A 13,587-nucleotide genomic window follows, 5' to 3' on the forward strand; every position below is an offset into this window, starting at 1 on the left:
GCGTGCCCGCCCTTCGGGCTCCTCTTCAGCTCCCCATAACCTGCCTTTCCCGCCCGGGTTCCAGATCAAATCCCAGCAGAGTGAAGTAACCAGAATCCTTGATGGGAAAAACATCAAGTACGAGCTGGTGGATATCTCCCAGGACAACGCTCTCCGGGAGGAGATGAGGGCGAAGGCAGGCAACCCCAAAGCCATCCCACCCCAGATCGTCAACGGAGACCACTACTGCGGGGTAAGGCTCGTGCTCTGTGCTGGGGATAAGCACCATGGAGGTTGGGTGGTGGGCAATAATCCCGTCCTCTTGTTTTTGCTACAAACGGTGTCAGACGCCTTTCAAAAGGCATTTTGCGTGAGGTGCACGGACAAGGCGCTGCCAGCGTTAACGGGCATTTGGAGCACGGTGGCTTGTGAAAACTGGGACCCAGGCAGGGGGATACTGGGTGACTGTGGGCAGCGGGGCTGCGCTGTGCGGGGCTGTCCCCGCTTCTCCCTGTCGTCCTCTACGTGACTGTCACCCATGTTGTGAACCAGTTTGTGCTGTGCGCTCAGGGGACCCCGTGCTGCCTGACCGGTGGAAGTGTGCAGCTCACTCTTGCCTTGTGAGCGACCGTGTGGCTTTTCCCTGCAGGATTATGAGCTCTTTGTGGAAGCGGTGGAGCAAAACACCCTGCAGGAGTTCCTGAAGCTGGCCTGAGCCCTGGGCTCCCCTCCCATCCTGGACTCTACCTGCATTCCTGAGCACCCTCATCTCCGACCACCTTCACTTCCAGGTTGTCAGCGCTGTCCTGGCACCGTGACCTTTATCCCAGCATAGGGAATCCCATGACCAAAACTACTCATTGCAGCTGCCTACGATTCCCTCCTGCCTAACCCTAATATCATCTCAGAGGGATCCAAAGAAAGTCTGACGCTCGCTGCGCATGGCCTTTGAACAAAGCTGGGTCTGGCTCACACCGCAGCTTCCAGTGCCTCTGTAAACAGCAAAACCTCTGGGGCTGTGCGAAGTGCAGCCATCTGCCGGCCCTCTCCTCTGCAGGGAGAGCTTCTGCTTCAGGAGGGAAGGGCTTAGGGTTGCATGTTACTTCCCACTTCTCCCAGTTGCTGTTAAAATTGTAAATCCTGCTGCCTCACTTCCTTTATTTTTAAATTTTTTTTTCTTCATCTCAACTGCAGAGATTATGGCAACTAAGTTGATTTTTGTTTGTTTTGTTTTAATGCAAAAATACTGCACGAAGCTGGGGTCTGACCACCCAGCGCGGAGAAGGCCGGGGCTGGGGGTGAAGGCCGGTGTTGCTTGGCAGGCTGCCTGCGGGGATGGATGGGCCTAGAAGTGGGACCCGCGCTGCTCCGTCTGCCCTCCGCCGCGATGCGGTGCCAGGGCTCCCTCGTGAGCGTTAATGGCTCAGGGCTGCTCCAGAACAGCTGATGCTCCAGCTGTCTTATCTTTCCTCTTTGAGTTGGCTTTTTTGCAACCTGGACCAAGTGCATTTTGTTTTCCTGCCAAAAAGCAAGTTTATAACCAGTGTTGTCTTCAGAGATGCTATTAAATGTTACTGTACCTTTCACATCAGTACTTGTGGGTTTCTTTTAAATTTGGTTTTATTTTCACTACAGGTTTAAACATCACCCTATGTAATGATTCTGAGTTCTTTCCAGCTCAGAGAAGCTGAGTCAGTTGTACTCACTGCTGCAGCGTGACACAAAGATCTTAACACCTCTAGATTGCTGCTGCTAATCAAAGGCTGACAGGACTTGTCTGAATATCCTACAGCGCGGTAGTGACAGGTACCTCTCTCAAGCATTCCTCTCCTCTGCGTGGTGAGAACGACAGCCTGGGGGAGGGACAGCTTCAGCCAGACACATGAGCGAAAAACAAACCCCTGGCACAAAGATGGAATAAGAGGGGGTGGAAAAGGCTGCCCTGTAGGAGGGTCCCCTATATGTGCTATAGGTGGAAAAAGGAGGAAGCTAACTTAGAGCTGTGGGGATTGAGTCACTGGTCACGGCGAGCCCGTGGAAGCGGCTGGTTTGCATGAGTGGTGCTTCCTGTATTTGAGTTGTGCAGGGTCCAGCTCTGGTCGGAGGGGTCCGGGAAGTGCTCTGGGCATCCTGCCCCCTTCCACGGCAACCGCGCCTCTGAAATCTTGATGGAAGTGGAAACTGCAACTTAAATAAATGGTTTTATTGGGAGCCTTTAATGAGGGCTGGGTGGCAGTGTGTGCAGGGCCTCTGCTAAAAGGGAGCCTGCCAGAAGGCACTGCCTAGCGTGAGTGGGAGTGTTGTCAGCTGGGAGTCAAGTGGGAGCTTGTCACAGCTGAAATGGGAAGAATGTGCTGGGGAAAGGGGCCTGCAAAGTGCAGCCCCAGCCCACGGGCGAGGGAGGAAGATGCTTTGCTCAGGGGTCAGCAGAGAGGCAGCGAGGGGATTATGCTCTTCTCCAGTGACACGGTGTCCTGTTGCAGCATCCAGCTCCCGGCTGCAGCAGGCTGCCGAGGGAGGGAGGGAGGCTGGTGGCTCGGGGCCGTTGCAGGCGGGCTCGGCGTGGCTGCGAGCGTGGGCCCCGCTGGAGCTGGGGGCTGTCCAAGGGAAGGAGTTGTTCACGTACAGGAAACCCAGTAGCAGGATCCCCTGGCTGAGATGAGTCTGGCTCAGTCCCAGCATTGCAATTGCTCAAGGCCTCTTGGTTTAGCTTCACGAAGGACCATATAACTGAGCCTGTTTCTCTCGTGGTGTAAGTGCAGTTGAAATCTCTGGGGAGCAGCTGTGTGTGGAAAGCAAATTGACCCTGTTTGTCTGTCCTGCTGCTATAGAGAATCCCTGAGCCCAGCTAAGCAACTGCCCAGTACCCATGTAAAGCTGGCGGCCTTCCCTGGGCAGGGATCAGCCTGTGTAACCTTCAGCAGAGATGAGAAACCAGGCCTCGGGTCTGAGCTGACAGAAATGCCCCTGCGTTAGGAGCCCACCTGCCTTGGGGAAAAGCATCCACCCGCAAGGCGGCACGACTGGGCCTGGCACCCTCTGTGGAAGGGAGAGGCCAAACCGCTGCCTCTGAGCTCTTCTCTCCATCCCAGGTAACGGCGCAATGAAATTAAATCTGGAAAGACACCCTTATCCTCTCTTCCCAGCCAGGGGAGATTATAACACAGCTAACGGTGCAAGGCAGCTCCTTCCTCTTGCAGAGCTTGGGGCGAGCAGCTCTTGCTAGGAGCTGTTAAGTTGTTTGCAGCCCTGTCCCCTCTTGTTGGGAGGGGTCTCTTCTCCGCAGCAGCAAGGAGGCATTGGGGATCAGGCCACATTCCTGCAGACTTCTGGAGTTGTCCGTGTACACCCTCTGGGGAAAGGTACTGATGATCTCATATGAGCCAGAGTCTCCACCCCTAGGAAAGAACAGCACAATCTTTCCTACTCACAGGATCCCCCAAGGTTTTGCTGAGATGCTCTGGCTGATCCAGCTGCGGTTATGTAAGAGCAGAGGGAGAGACTGTTTCATAAGCACAGGCTGAGCAGAAAAAAGGGCTTCCCGCCCAAACTGCAAACAGCCAGGCACAGGGCGGCCATTCCAGGCTGCGCAGCTGCAGTGGGGAAGGAGGCTCTTGCGTCCCAACGGCAGTGAGCTCATCATGGGCTCAGACCGAGGCCAGAGCTACAGCCTACAGCAGGAGTGGGAAGAGGGGAGAACAAAGGGGTCCCCTCAGCAATCTGGAACTGTCCCCAAAGGGATGTGTGAGCCCTTGGGCAGTACTAAATGCGTTGGGATATAGAGCTGGCTGAGCAAAGGGTGGTGTTTGTCCAGCAGCGGATCCATCAGCCAAGCTGAAGGCTGCAGCTCAGCATCCAGGCTGCAGCAACACCTTGGGAATGGTGGCGATAGTCAGGTGAGTGCTGCTGAGCAGCTGGAAGGAGGCAAAGGCAGCGATGGACCTGGGTCAGATGGCGATTTTGAGAGGATGAAAGAGGCTTATCTCTGCTGCTGTGTCAGTTTTTTGGCAAAGGTGTGTATGAAATGCTCTGAGCTAAGCGCGACCCTGGCAGTGCTGCCCAGAGAGCATCTCTGGTGGTGGAGCGAAAGCAGCACAGGGTGCCCAGCAGCTCCTGGGGCTGGGGCTGTAACCCTCAGCCCTGCTCAGCTCAGGCTGATGTTTGAAGCACAACTCCAGGGCCTTGAGCGGCAGCTGAGAAACCTTCCCTGGGGCTTGACGGAGCTGGGTGGGGAGCGAGGAGGGGAGGAAGCCGTAGGCCTACCTGGCGTGGGCGAGGTGTTGGCGCAGGTCCCCTATGGTGTCCGTGAACAGCATCTTTACAACGTACGTCTGCTCCCCACTCTCAGATTTGATGCGGAGAGTGCAGACATCAGGGGCAGAAGCTTCAGCCTCTTCAGCTCTCTTCACCCTGGAGGTTAGAAAACCTCGTCAGCTGAGGAGCGAGGGCTCTGCTGGCGGCAGAGGCCGTGCTCTACTCAACCAGCAGAGCCTCTGGGCTGCCAGGGTGATCTGAACGGGGGAGAGGTGTTTCACGTTTGGGAATGTCCTTGAGGTGAACGAGGCCCCATCTGACTGTGGGCGAGCAGATCAACCCACAGACCAAACTGCTGCTTTGCTTTCACTGCTTAAAGGTCCCTTGGAAAGAGGGTTGCTGACCTTTTTTAGCTTTTTCATTTTAGATCAGGGCTGTCTGGTAAGTACTTTGCCCTACTTTTTTGATTAAAAATAATCTGCTTGGGGTTTTTTCATTAGCTATTTGGGTCTTGTCTTGCCAGAAGACTATGAGTGGAAAAGTGCTGTTAGTGTGACATCCCACTCGGGCATCAGTTTCCTGGAGGAATTCTCCCATTTAACATGACCACAAACAGCTTCTTAGATGGTTTCAAACTCTTAGGCCTTGGCTTGTTGTCGGGAAAAGTATTCCGCAGCAATAAGGAAGTAATATTTTGAACAACAGAAGCTTTTGTTAGAGATGTAAAAGATGGCAGGTTCACCATGAACAACTCGGTGGTCTTCCTAAAAGACCAAAGTTGACCTTTTTTTCCTAATTCTTTCTAAGGTATAACATAAAAGGGGCAAGTCCATTTACTTCCTCAACTGAAATCCCTGAAGTAAGCCCTCAGTGATAAAATAGGAGGAAGATGAGAGCCTGACAGGGCAGGGATGGAGGGGCCGTGCCTGTACCTCTCCAGGGCAGACAGCTTGGGTGTCTCCACCGGGATCTCTTTTCTGCTCCGCACCCCACCAGAGCCCTGAAACCAAACCAGGTGAGCGTCACCACTGCCTGCTCTGCACGGAGAGCAACCAGTGCCAGGAAAGCCCAGGAACCACGTGTGCTCTGGTGGAGCCTCTCCAGGAGGAGGAGGTTATGCAGAGCTGAGAGGCCTGAGGAGGGGGTGCCGGTGCTGTGCAGGGCACCAAGCTCAGGGAATTGCTGTCGGCCTCATCCTGTGGGTGTCTGGGGGGTCTACTCATACCTGCTGTGCTGCTCTGGTTGAGCCTCGGACACTGATCACTTCTCCTCCTTGTTTCAAGGGCTTGGAAAGCTTGTTGACAAACTGCTCCAAGGAGACCTTGGGACCTGCCAGAGCAGAGGGGAGACGTGTCCATGTGTGACCTTTTTGGCAAATTATTTCCCCCCAGAACAGGCTGATTTGGTGAAACAAGGGAGCAGCCGACAGGGAGAGCTATAACCTCCCCAGCTAGGCTGAGACTGGCTCTCGGTCTCCCCCGTTGAAGCTTGTTCCACTTCCTGGCCCGCTAACTGTTTGATTGTCAACATCAACAGTGAGCAACTGTGCAGCCTGTTCAGCACACAGCTGGGATGCACAACAGGTGAAAACCTGGTTAGCCCTGCTGTTAACAGGAAAAACTGAAACTATGACAATTTTTACAGACTTAGAAAATTTTTCATCTTGTGAGGATGTATTTATAGGTGTCCATTCCTTTTTCTGTGGTGTCACAGGGCAATTTTTTTTTTTTTTTTTTACTTCTTGGATAAAGGAAACATTTAGCACAGCTTCTGTTTGTGAATGAATCATAGAATCATTTAGGTTGGCAAAGACCTTTAAGATCATCAAGTCCAACCGAATGGCCTTGAGATGAATGAGCAAGTAGTACAGTTTTATATAAATAGGAAGATGTTGCTGATGGGCAATGCACGTGTTCCAGTTATTTAGTTATGCATGCACAAACCCACTATTTTCTCTCTATACGACTGACTGCATTTGACCTTCCAACCCTGACAGATATTGCTTATGCAGACTGCTAGAGTCTAGAAGCACAATGAGGAATCTGTGGCCTCACCGTGTGTCCCATATTCTCTTATGAAAGTCTGAAGAGGGATCACCTGTATTCGGGACAGTTAAGATCGGTCTGGCTTGAAGATGTCCACCTTTACGGAATGAACTTGCAGGAGAACCAAAGGTTGTTTGCAAGCTACTCCCCACAGAGCTGCATGGTTTCCTTGGCATCCTTTGATGCTGATAAGGGTGAAGCTAGAAGGAGCTTGGCCTTTCAGAAAGGCACAGGGCATATATTTTTTGGAAACCCACTGATCTTCTGGTCTTTTATGGCTTGTCATGTCTCATTCTTTAGGAGGATTTAATGATGAGAGGACACTGTGTGCTGCCTGGCTCCCAGCTTCTGAAGCAACACTGGGGCTACAAGTGTAGGGCTTTGACCCAGCGGTGTTGCTTTCTTCTCTGAGACCCTACACATTCACCTCCTGCTAGCTGGACTTCCCCGTTAAGGTTTTGATTCTCCTCTTTGGGAGTTAGCTGCATTTTTGAGGCAGGTTTAAGAATTTACCTGGGATCTCAGTGGTTTCCTGCACCTCACTTGATTTTGAATGGCCAATCACTTGGCCGTGGCCAGGAAAACTCCCTGGAAGGTCTCTCTCCTGAAATACCACGTCCCTTCTGTCAGTGACCTGTTGAATTAAGGCCGACTGCTATAAGTTATCTGACTCTTGCACGAGGTTGTTCTCACTGCATCAGAGCACAATAAACCACAGCAACAATAACCAAGAGTTGTAAACCCCAAATGAAACCAAGAGAGCTGCTTCCTTGGAAGCTGCTCCAGCTGTCCAAACTCAATGAAATGCATTTTCAGCTCCTATAGGCTCTCTAACAAAGCAAATCCTGGCGGATCCCTCAAGTCCCTGGGGTGGCCCACCCAGGCCGCAGGGTAGGTGTTCATCCATCTCAACAGGCACTGAGCAGCTGCTCCTTTCCACGAGTTGTATGAAATGTGTTTGGACCTGACCTTTCCTCCGTGTCTGCTTCCACACTTGAAAACGCTCTCCGGGTGGAAAGTGATGTGAAAGCAGCAGGTTGGGGGTGGAGAGGGATTTGGCAGTAAGAAGCTGCAGTAGGGACTGTCAGATGGCTCTAACAAACCAAGGAAGGCAGTGTGCTACCCCGAGACCCCCAGCAGTGGGGAAAGCTGTATAAATAGGGGCAGTCTTTCTGTCTGGGTTTCATTTATAATCCTCTTACACTGGCAGTCCATATCACAGGTGGATACGCTCTGTGTCTGTATTTACCCCAGATTACTGAACTGTCCTGTGGCTTCCAGACGTGGCCAGCTATGCATGCATTATAGGGAACCACAGCCCCAAGAGCCTTGCACAATCCTTCTTCTTCCATCTAACTTTCTAACTGCCACACCTACCAGCTCACTCTGACTGTACTGACCTCGTACTCGCCTGTGCAGTTGTGCCCTGCTTTCTTCGTGGCAGTGGGTAGGTGCACCCCTCTGGTTATGCCTGCTTACGTTTCGGATGCACTTGAAGACCTAGATTAGGGTCCTCTGAGGCTGTCTGCCTGCTTTCTGCCTGAAAATGTGGCCTTGGCTTTTTGCCATTTTTGAGAAATCAAAAAGTGGGGCCCAACAGAACCTCAGGTGGCCAAATCCATTTAAATTGTGGCAAAATAAATTCTCCTGACATTCTCCTTGAGAGATACTTGTTCAATCTGTTTTTAAAAGCTTTTCCAGGGGAACTATTTGAGAACTTTTTTCTCTGTTTTTGTTACACAGCTCTTCAGATGCCGCATGTACTACTTCTCTTCTACAAAGCCTGCTGTGCTCTTAGAAGTCTTGTTCCAAGCCAAGATTCACCGAGGCAGAGAAACCATTCAGTGCTAATGCCGAAATGCTCACTTACTTCCTGTAACGGCTCTAGCAGGTGTGCTCCCGCCACCCTTTCCCCGAGACACACATGCACAGAATTAAGCTGCACATATACTGTGTTCAGAAACCTCAAACTTCATTTGCTGTGGGGAGCATCCAGCAGACTTGTGAAAGAAACCTGCACAATTTTCTTGGGAAGCAAGAGAGCAATTTCTTCTAAAAAGCTGATGAACAGGGTTTTGCACTGCTTACCTGCAAAGGGATGCCGTCTGGGTAGTGCATCTGTAACTCTGAAGGGAAATAGCCATCCATAATATCCTGCAGGCATTGCTGAAACAAAATGAGAGCTCATGGTCATACCTCAGACTTTCTATTGATCTCGTGACTGATATATTCCTTCTGGGCTGCTCCTATTTGTGTGGTTATTGCCATGCAGAAAAGTCTGCATAAAAGACCCAGAATCTCCATCTCTAAAAATTACTACACAAAGACATTCTAGTCTTTAAAGGCACCATGGGAACACAGGTGAGAAGCTGGAGGTCTCAGTAGCTGCTCCTTTTTAGGACCGAGATGAGCTCACAAGCCCTATTTCTATACATTCCTTTTTCTGAGGCTTTGTGAATGATAGCAGGATGGCTCTAAGTCTAATTCCTCTACAGACGTTTCCATACCTGTGCAGATGGGTCCTCGTAGGGCCGAAAGGGTCCGTTGAACATGACAATCCCATTTTGATACAGCGTAAGAGGGAGGGGTTCTGGCTGTCTCAGCCGAGCACCCCAAGGCATGTGCTCGATTTGAGAAATGCCTTCTCCAGCCAGCACATTCAAATCCTTCACGTTTTCCAAGATTAAATCAAAATCAATCTGGTGTTTGGAAACAACTGCTTCACCTGTGGCAGAGGGATCAGAGTTACAGGGGGAAGGGGATGCCAGCTAAGCAGCTTTCACTTCTGTGTGAATTTGAGGTTCGTTTGAGTCCTAACATTTTTGGGCTGTCTGTGCTGCCTCTCCATGCTTCGCCTTTTGCACTTTTGCGGTGCAGCGCTGCCAGGTTTACATGGGTGTGTGCAAAACCACAAGGGCAGGGCAGCAGGGAAACAGCTCTCTTGCTTCAAGGTAGTATAACTTCAGAGCCAGCTACAGATGTAGCCAGCTCTTGAGAGACCACGCGCAGCTCCTTGTCTTTGGTTGTAATTTCAGAAGTGTTGTATTGTCCCTTAATGTGGTGCTGTAAAATGCACAGAGTGAGGAACTTAACTAGTTGGATTAAGTAGATTGGATAAATGGATCAGGGCAGACTTGCTGAAGAAATGCGAGGGTAAACGCAGCCAGCTGCCCGATCCTTGGCACCAGCAGATTGCTCTCTCTTGCTGCGGCACTGCTGAGGATGTTTATCTGGGTGCTTGAGCAAGGTGGTAGGGTGAAGCAGTAAAAGAGTTGTGATGGGACAGAGGAATGAAATCAGAAGAGGAAATGAAAGAAGAGGTGTAGGCAGAGGTAAAGCCTGGTATTTTCTCTTCTGCTTTTTTATGATTTGATAAAGGGGAAATATCCCTTAAAAAGGGTGAGTGAGCTGAAAACAATGAAAATTATTTCTCCTACTTCCCCCGTCTTCTCCTCTCCTGCATCTAAGGGAGGGAAGGGTTAGTTAGCTAATATTTGCACAGTGGTTAGGAAGCGGCATTGGCTGTACAGCCCGAGTATTATTCTTTTTTTCTCTGTTACCAGTTCCTAAGAAGCCATTGCCAAATATGCTTGGACCCCATACAGCACAATCAGGTCTCAATTAAACCACTCACGTGGTGGTTGGGAGGAAAGGCAAACAATACTCTCTGATGGAGCCAGACAATATGGGTAATTTACTACAGTTACTATATACACAAAGCGTCTGATTCCGTTTTCCACCCATTTTACGTCAATGTTATTAGAGCAGTCAAGCTTCAAACGTTTAGGGTATGTGAACTCTTCAGGAAGCAGCTGCTGCGAGGGTATCCTCCCAAATGGCTGAGCCTTCAGGTTCTCTCCTCTTCCCCTAGATGGGGCTTACAAAATATAAGTGTATAAAATACCAATGTTCTGCCTGGCTTAGCTCCTGTTAAATTGCTCCATGTCTCTGCCCCTGAAATGGACTGATGTGAAGACCTAAGCACAGGATCACAAATTCTGAACACCGAAATTCTGAGTCTTTGAGGCTGATCTACTCTGGGGAGTATCATACCCTCTCTAAGCATGCAGCAGGATCTAGGATAGCTCTTTCAGCAAAAAGTGCTGGTGCTTTACCTGGCTTCCAGAGGCTCCTTGCTGGCAGCTCTTCTTCATCCTTGAGCGATTCTAAATCTTCCAGCTGTTCATATCTCTCTCCAACCCAAATCAGACCATAGTCATTTAGAAACCGCTGTAAGAGGAGAATACAAGTCAGCACTGCAGACCAGAGCTTCAGAAAACTAGAAATGGAAGTCTGAGGGTGGTCAGTTGTGACCGTGAGAAGCAGAAGGGGACGTGAAAGAGAAGGTTTGTCAGAAGGTTTGTCTTGGGGCTCTTTGGCCCTGGCAGACAGACAAACTCAATGGCAGGGTAGTAGTAGCAGCTCTGCTAGTAGTAGGCAAAAGGAAGAATGAAAGTATCTGTAGTGAGACAATACTCTCCCAAGACTGTAGTAGCTGCCGAGTATTTCTGCAGTCCTAGAAATCAAAATGAAGAGGCTTGCAGGAGGCACAAATATTTGTGTATTAAAAAACCTCCTACTGCCCTGTAGCTCACATCCAACCTGTTCTTTCTTTTCAGAGGGGTGAGGTGAAGAATTATGATCGTCAAAGTGGCAGCTTGAAAAGACCAAGCAGCCTGGGACTGCGGCAATCTCAAACCAAAGGTGCAGATGGCTTAGAGCAAGTGAAGCAGGTGTCTCACCTCCATCTCCCAGACCTGGGTCTGCAGCTGAAGGCACCTAATTTCCAGTTCCTCTGCTGTGGCTGAGTCAGGAGCATCTGAAAGGGAAGACTTGGTTCTTCTATGGGCAACCTTAAAGAAGAGCTATAGATAACCTGTGTCACAGCGCAGATGCCCCAGCAGTACCTGTCTGTAAGTGAACTCAAGCCCGTACGACACAGGAGCTGAACATGAGCCCTGCTTGCTGGTCCCTGACAATTCAACCTGCAGCACTTTGATAAAGATGCTAACTGACTAAAAGATAGTTGTGAATGATGCTGGTGAAGTTTTATGCTGTGGGAAGCTGATGTGAGCAGCGCTGTTCGCAATTATACAACGAGAATTGCTTGGCTTACTTAGTCTTAGGGGACCTATTAAAAAAATGAGCAGGTGTCCACTAAAGCTGGATCCAGCAACCTAGGCTGAATGGCTAGAACAATGCATGATGAGGTACAAAACATGCATTTGTGGTTTGACAGGCATATTCTTGTTCTTTGCTCAGGAAATGGAAAACCTACCACAGCTTTGTGCTAACAAGGTAGTTCAGCCATTGTAGGAAACGTGTCTGGGCTCAGACTCCCTATCAAGAGCTGCTGGATTCCAAGGAACTGAATGGAAGGGAAGACCTTCAGTGACTCACTCAAAGCTGGGTTCAATTTAGAGTTAGGCTGCCTTATGGGACAAGTGAGCCTGGACCTGCAATACTGTTTGAGACTCCAAGTCGATTTTTGGTTTCACTTAGCTGTCAGTAGCCCTGCTTTTCCAGTCTGTTTGAACTCTGCAGTATTTACTGTTCTTTTTTTCTGACCATCCTCAGGTCTCTGTAGTTGGTCTATGTTCATGGAAACTTAGTAACCCACAGAAAATAGGTCAGGAAATAGTGTTTTGCTCTGCACCAGAAAAGTGGAGTAACAGATGCAAGCATAAAGTGCGGATCTGCTTTGGCAAATGGTACCACGTGTGTGTAACTGATACCACTCACCGAAGAGGCTCTTGGGCTTTTAAGGCAAGGATGGCTCAGAGAGGAGGTCTCCAAGCCTGCTCTGTTGCAGTACCAGGAGCTCTGTAGCTCTCCCACATGTAGGAGCAAGATGCCAAGGGTAGAACAATTTTTACCTTCTCCTTTCTCAAGAGTCTTCATCTTCTCTTCAAGTTCAGCAATCATCCTATCCTTCAGGACCAGAACAAATAATGACCTTGTTTAGTTCCTTGGCCTTCAGGACCTTGAGGCACAGTTTGCATAATTAGTCCTGGCTGGGTGAGTCAGTGATGCATGTACTCTCACCCCACTCAGAGACAGGCAAAATAAGGGTCAGAAAGGCTGTAACCACCCCACAAATACCTTAATTAGACTCAAATGAGGGGTGGGATATAAATGCACTGCTCCAAGAATAGGTGAGGGACATGCTGACCTATCTCCCCCTCCTCCATCTGCACAAGAGCTGTAGGCAGACACACGGACTCGTGCCCCTGTGCTTCCTGCTCAGGCACAGCTCATGCTCCGACCTGCAGTAAGTGGCTGATGTAGAAATGAAACCAGCATCTCTGCAGCCACCTCTTTAAAAAAACAAAGGGTATTTATTCTAAGCTGCAGTAATGCAAATATGTCTGCTTCAGGATGACTCCGCTGTATGAACAGCTGTTGTTTCAGAAAGCAAAAGGAAGAAAAGAAAGGTCCGAAGCCAAACAGCTAATGATATCAGTGAAAGGGTGCTGAGAGTCTTTACTTTAAGAAGTCACAGCAGGGACCGTCCACTCTCCCACTCCAGGGACTGATACAATTGCTCTGTTGCTTTGCAAAGGCTTGTTTGTGTAATTAACAGAGCAGGCTACAGACTAATTTGTTTTAGCCCAAACTAGGCCTGAGCAGGTGTAATGCTAATGTGGCTTCAACTGCCAAAGCAGGACACAGAACAGGTTCAGTACGGGGTAGGATTTTTACCTTCAGTTGGATTTCTTGTGCTTGTTTCTCTATTTTTTGTTCCAACAAAGTGATTTTTTGCATCATGGAGGACATGAGCTCCGTGTCAGTGTGAGCTGCGCCTGAAAGCACAAATACGTGTTACCTCTCTAAAATGGTGATCAGTATTGGAGGCTCATCTGCGCCATAGGGGACCCCACAGAAGAATTCCTGTTCTGCCACAGCAGGTATGACAACGGTACCTTTTGGGGGTACTGGGTAGAAATCCCTTGGCTCCTGACTGGTAGGGAGATGGCTGTGTCACCGATGGCACGCTGTGTATGCGAGAGGGGGACCACAGGAATTAGCCCTGGCCTGGGGTACTGAGTCCACCGGACTGTCACTGAGAAACTGTGATGACCCAGAATCCCCTGATCATTGAGGGACTTTACCCTGCATATTCTTTTTCAGTGTTGCCCGCCTTGAGCAGGAGGGGAGACTGCCTTGCGCTGGATTCTTTGTCCTAGGAGACAGGCTGTCATCTTCCGAGAAGAGGCACGAAGAGCATGAAAGAAAGAAAACAGATCAGCGTTTTGGATACGGCTTCTCCAAAAGCAGGAAAAGAAATACTGGGGTTATGCTGAGGGAA

General features: G+C 49.8%; 2 protein-coding genes across 2 annotated transcripts; one reads left to right on the top strand and one right to left on the bottom strand.

The window, feature by feature from the left end:
• Nucleotides 1-64: 64 nt before the first annotated feature.
• SH3BGRL3 (SH3 domain binding glutamate-rich protein like 3) lies at nt 65-1,143 on the top strand (the record flags this gene model as incomplete). Its single annotated transcript, XM_009576893.1, has 2 exons — nt 65-232; nt 629-1,143. Coding segments are annotated over 2 exons (234 nt in total), but the record flags the coding sequence as incomplete, so codon positions are not given.
• A 2,068-nt stretch (nt 1,144-3,211) lies between these two features.
• Nucleotides 3,212-13,081, bottom strand: UBXN11 (UBX domain protein 11; the record flags this gene model as incomplete). The annotated part of the gene is made up of 11 exons (XM_009576904.1): nt 3,212-3,377; nt 4,243-4,389; nt 5,166-5,233; nt 5,459-5,562; nt 6,792-6,912; nt 8,367-8,444; nt 8,786-9,003; nt 10,394-10,508; nt 11,021-11,097; nt 12,155-12,209; nt 12,981-13,081. Coding segments are annotated over 11 exons (1,250 nt in total), but the record flags the coding sequence as incomplete, so codon positions are not given.
• Nucleotides 13,082-13,587: the final 506 nt, after the last annotated feature.

This window comes from Fulmarus glacialis, unplaced genomic scaffold (assembly GCF_000690835.1).
Source record: "Fulmarus glacialis isolate BGI_N327 unplaced genomic scaffold, ASM69083v1 scaffold46530, whole genome shotgun sequence".
Taxonomy (NCBI): domain Eukaryota; kingdom Metazoa; phylum Chordata; class Aves; order Procellariiformes; family Procellariidae; genus Fulmarus; species Fulmarus glacialis.